The sequence below is a fragment of the Amia ocellicauda genome, chromosome 3 (assembly GCF_036373705.1).
Source record: "Amia ocellicauda isolate fAmiCal2 chromosome 3, fAmiCal2.hap1, whole genome shotgun sequence".
In the NCBI taxonomy this organism is placed as follows: domain Eukaryota; kingdom Metazoa; phylum Chordata; class Actinopteri; order Amiiformes; family Amiidae; genus Amia; species Amia ocellicauda.
The window spans coordinates 33,024,531-33,030,186 of NC_089852.1; the positions used below are offsets into that span (position 1 = coordinate 33,024,531).

Here is a 5,656-nt window from a genome sequence, read left to right on the forward strand (position 1 = left end):
GATACAGTCTCTTATTTATTACATTAGTAACTTAGTGATTCCACAAGAAAGCCTTTGAGTAAAGTAATTTAAAAATTGTGCCAATAAAGTTAGTGCAGAGATATATTATCATTTGTATATATTTATTTAGTAAATGCATACTTTTAATAATGTATGTACTTATGTTGTTGGTTTAACAGATCTGGCTTACATAGCATGGAATTTCCCAGAAATATAATGAATGGCTGTAATAATCTATGTTCAGATCACCACAGCTGATATTCAGGAAAATTATGATACTAAAACAAATATATACAGATCAGATAAGAACTCCAGTTTTGATCAAATGTGAAAATAACTTAACTGTGTATCTCTGAAGCAGATAATCCCTGCTGGTATGGTCTTCCCAAGGGTAAATAAATCTCTGGAAAAAAATTTAGAGACCACTCCAAGTTCAGAAATCAATGTTAATCTTAACTTTCTCCAGAGCTGTAAAAGTGTTGATTATTTGAGTAGTTTTAATTCTGAATACAACATTGTTTAGGCAGCTTTTGAAGTTTAATTGGTCATATTTCCTGAATATAGGTTTAATCTGAATCTGCTCTGTATTATTATTTGTATAATTATTGTTATTTATTTATTTATTTTGTTTGTTGATTTTAGACACTTACAAGTGGAAATTGCTATGTAGAATAAACCATATAACTGGGAGCCACGTTAGTGCTGAAAATTGACCCACCTGCTAATACTCAAGACACATCTGTTCAGACTGTACCTGTAATTTAGCAGTTTATTCCCCTGAGCGGTTCAACACTGGTGTAATTTTCCACTTTATATAACTGTCTCATTATACTGGTTGCTTTTATATTGCTAGTACTCCTGTTGTTTATTTGTGATTTCCCCTATGCCCTCTTCCCCTTAGCTCTTAACTATGACTTCAGCACATCCTGTATGCACTTGTTAGCAATTAAAACTAGGATGTATGACTTATACATGATTTTATATTAACTGTATATTTTAACTATGCACTTCTGTAATTTTGAAACTATTTGTATTATGCTTAATTTTTAACATTGTACTGTATTGCCCTTTTGTATTGCTCTTTTATCCTGTAAGTCGCCCTAAAATAAATAATAATAATAATGGACACCCACAGATCTGTATTCAGCAGCAGCATTATTTATCTTTTGTCAGATGTGTCTTCCTGCCCCTATCAATTAGCGAATGGGTGAAATTGAAAATTCCTCACTGCCCCCCCCAAAAAAAAAGAGGAAACGACTACATACATAACGATACATATAAACCCTGCACAATTCACTGTGAATCGCTCGGTTATTTAGCTTTCATAATCTGCATTCATGGAATTTACACTAAAGGGTTACCCAGTTCTATATTCTGTTTAGTTATCTAAGCAAGTTAAATTACGTGATTACTACAAAAGGCACCATTTAAACAGCAGGCTCTATTTTGCTCATTAAGAAACAGGAATAGTTACAGAATTAACTTACAGAAAGCACCTTGTCAAGGGAATAGAAAACATTATATAAGAGAAGACTTTGCAGGAGCAAGATTAACATAAGAGATCATGGTAGACTGAAGGATTTATTTTCGAAGTAGTGAGTTGAATTGTTCTTATTATGAATCATTATTTTACAGCAGGGGAAGATTGTAATTGTGGAATCATTGAAAATCATGCTCTTAGCAACACATCTTTTGCAGGGTTTATTGCTGATGATGTTGCAGAGCTGTAGGACCCAGCAATGCATTTTTCATTCTTATTTAATTACCACACGCTATTTTACTTTTGTAACTTGCAGAATTACACACCATTAATATTAAAGCAGACAAAGCTTATTATTTCACAGAATAAAATATGATACAACTCAGTAGTTATTTGTTTCCTCTTGCAACATTCACATTCAATACAATATACTATACATGTTTAAATACTTGTTTTATTTTCAATGAACAAATTATTAAAGTGCTGAGGGGTTTGCAGACATACAATATTAGCATTAGATTTGAAATTATAACACTTTTTTAAATAAAGGTATAACATTTTAATTTACTTGGCGTTTAAGGAAAAGATTGCAGCTTAAAGTAAAATAGCATATATAGGTATACTATATAACTGCAAAATGGTTGGTAATTCTGATACTAAGTGATTGTCAAGTTTAATTTAAAACAATTGTATCCATGAATTATTTTTTTATGTTTGTTTTCCAGATAACTGCTTTGATTGAATCCTACAGTACAGGCAAGAAAAACAAAAAGAAATGGAGAACTATCCAAATGGAAATTCTTCTTACACCGAATTTCTTTTAACTGGATTTTCTGGACTCAAAGGACAAAGGCATTTTCTTTTCATTCCTTTCTTCATCATGTTTGTATTGGCTCTGGCTGCAAACTCGGTTCTCATTTTTGTGATCATAACCACCAGGAGTTTACATGCTCCAATGTATATTTTAATAAGTGCCATCGCCTGTGTGGACCTGAGCTGGCCAATTGTAATTGCCCCTAAAATGTTGTTTAGCCTTTTGTTCAATTGGAATGGGATTACGCTGTTGGGTTGCCTGACCCAAATGTTTTTTGTTAATTTTATAGGTGCTCTCCAGTCTTCCATCCTCATGGGGATGGCCTTGGATCGGTATGTCGCTATACTTTATCCACTGCATTATAATGATTACGTGAATGTTGCCACTTTCGTTAAACTCTATGCAGTGGTTATTTTTAGAAATTTAATTTTGAACATAGCTGTTGTCACCTTGGCTGGTTCTCACACTTTTTGCTCAAATGTCATTGATCATTGTTTCTGTGAACATATGGCACTGGTAAAGTTGGCTTGTGGAAGCACAACTAAAAATAGCATAGTGGGGTTGGTAGCAAGCTCCTGCATCACCAGTGTGGACTGCTTGTGCATCCTTATTTCATATGGGAAAATTTTCAATTCCGTGTTCAGAACCTCTTCAGTAAAATCCTGCCAAAAAGCAATCCACACTTGTGTCACTCATTTCATTGTCATAGGTATCTCTTATGTGTGTGCCATGACAGCCTTTCTTACATACAGGACTGAGAATACAATGAGCTCCAATTCCCGTGTATTAATCAGTGTAATGTATATACTCGTCCCTGGCTCTTTCAATCCAATTGTTTATGGCATTAGGACAAAGGAGATAAGAGAACAGATAATTAAAATTGTTCAGTGCAGAAAAATTGTGCCAGTGTGATTCATTCTGAAAGAGCATTATAAGGTTTATCAGGAAAAAAATGTGTCTACTAAAATTAATTTATAGTTGTTTTACGTAATTTCAAAAAAGCATTAATAATTAAATACTTTCCATGATATTGTTACTAAGTATGTTCCCAAGAGATTTATAATAAAACTAGTAGGATACCACATAAAAGATTTGAGAGAATTTCTGGGGGGCCTTCACTCAGCAGTGGATCGATAGAGACTGAAGAGGATGATGATATAGAGTACACTATGTGATTATCAATAAATCTGAATTTGAGAACAGAGTCTTGTTCTCTTGTTATTATTATTCTGTTAGTTCAAACATTAACTCCCTCCTACAGTTCTTATGCTACACAAACCAAACTTCATATAGTGGTTCACCATGATACTTAGTGTTGCACGTTTGCTTTTTGTATGGCTGAGATCAAAAGTTATTGATTTATAATTGATCAAAAATGCCATTGACAACAACGGTTTCAATTATTTTCTTACACAAAGGCATTCCTTCCCTGTATGACCTGTATGATCAAAAGGCCTATAAAGCTATAAGCCTTTTGATAAACTTTAAGTCTCACTGCAGGGTTCCCCCACACATGATTCCTCCAAGCTTGTAATACAGATTCTATTTTATGTACTTCTTCAAAGGGTTCTTCACACTCCATCTCCGTCAGTTATGCTTATTCTCTCTGCATTGCTGTGCAGTACCATGATTTCTCATTGTGGTCCTAATATCACTTACTATTCATTTTCCTGTTATAATGCTATATTGTAATAATACTTACACACCTACTACTAATAATAATATTACATAATGAAATTAAAATACAGTGCTTTAGTACAAATATTATTATTATTATTATTATTATTATTATTATTATTATTATTATACATTCCACAATAACTCCTTGCACAACATTTGTGCTACAAAACTTGTTCAGAAAAATAGTCTGAATACCTTAATCCATAACCTAAACTATTTGTTCTTCCTTTTAACTAGTAAGATTTTACTATATTAATAATAATAAAAATAATAATATGTGCTTACCAACCTGCAAGCCTGTTCAAATATTTTATTGGAATCATTAAGCACAGAATGCTTGCTATAGGGTTTGTTTGTTTAATTAATCATGGCATATTCAGCTTATTTATACAATTAACTTGTCAGCATAACACTGGGACACTGTTCTGCATTGTGTTTTTTTCGATGAACGCTCAGTGGATACCTCCCACTTATTGCTACAGGAACATTTTAAAGAACACAACCCTATCTTGTAATTAAGGACCATCAATAGCCACTCCATAGATCCAATGTCTCAGAGGAGCTATGAAAAGAGATTTAAGAGTAACTGCTGTAAGTGTGATTGGATTAAAGCATAAACTGGTGCCAGATACAATATCACAACCCGAAAGTTACGGAGGTGGGGTGGGGGGCATAATAAGAGTGAAGCGGAATGAGTAATCTACTGATAATTAAATACCTGAAATGCGTGATTGAGTCATCTTGGAGTCGAAAAACTTACCTCAAAATCTCCATGAGATCAGGCAGATTTTGATACAAACATATATTTGCTTCACAACCACATATATTGCAATGGGACACATCCAGTGAAAAATCACACAATTAACATTATGCAGGCAATTTAGGTGCGGTTTCTGGTGCTTGTCAATCAAATTGATACATTTTGGTGGAGCTCTGTAACTGAAAAAGAAGAGGATGCTAAACTTTAGATTTGTGCGCCTGAAAGAAATATGCGTTTTCATTGGGAATAAGCTGCTTCCGCCACTGAAATAGAAGTTTCTAGGTGAATGCAAGTCTCCTGTTGTGACTCCTGAATTCATCAATAACATCTCCATCTATTAGTTTCAGGTCCTTATTTATGTACATGTGCGCTAGCCCATAAAGTCTTCTGTCATAGTGGAGCGCAAATATGATTTGAGTAGTTTTAACCACTGTATATCACTTGTAATATGAGCACATTACAAGTGACATAACCCTCCAAATAAATAAGTACAGAATTAAGCCTCCTGCTTCTTCAAATCTACCCGATTGGCCTAGCAGGTATAACACAATACTAGGGTACTCCCACATGAGGTGCCCGGTTTGAATCCCTAACCGGGAGCTCCATGCACACAATTTTTTTTCAAATATACTATGGCCCTGAGGGAGGTGCCACCCGGCTCCCACCCCCAAATACGCCACTGATTACTACAGCTATCAATGTTATTATTATTATACATTTCTGTTACCAAAAACATTTTACTCTGTTTCTCTTTCCTTTTTCTTCTTACTGCTAATGGTGATTTGGCACGTCTTAGTCTTTGTATAATTACATGACAGCATGCATAACATCTACATTGTAAATATAGAAGGACGTACTAGGTATTTATACCCCCACATTATCCACTGTAATTTGGTAACCTAATGTGTTCTGCAGCGTAATA

The 5,656-nt window shown here is 34.1% G+C and overlaps 1 protein-coding gene across 1 annotated transcript; it reads left to right on the forward strand.

Annotated features, from left to right (window-relative positions):
* The first annotated feature begins 2,255 nt into the window (after positions 1–2,255).
* LOC136747091 (olfactory receptor 52L1-like) lies at positions 2,256–3,206 on the forward strand. The gene has a single exon (XM_066700048.1). It carries the CDS (start codon positions 2,256–2,258, stop codon positions 3,204–3,206), a length of 951 nt encoding a protein of 316 aa, XP_066556145.1.
* Positions 3,207–5,656: the final 2,450 nt, after the last annotated feature.

What these genes read in the sequence shown, in the direction of transcription:
- LOC136747091 (XM_066700048.1), top strand. Translation starts at nt 2,256, where the DNA reads ATGGAGAACTATCCAAATGGAAATTCTTCTTACACCGAATTTCTTTTA.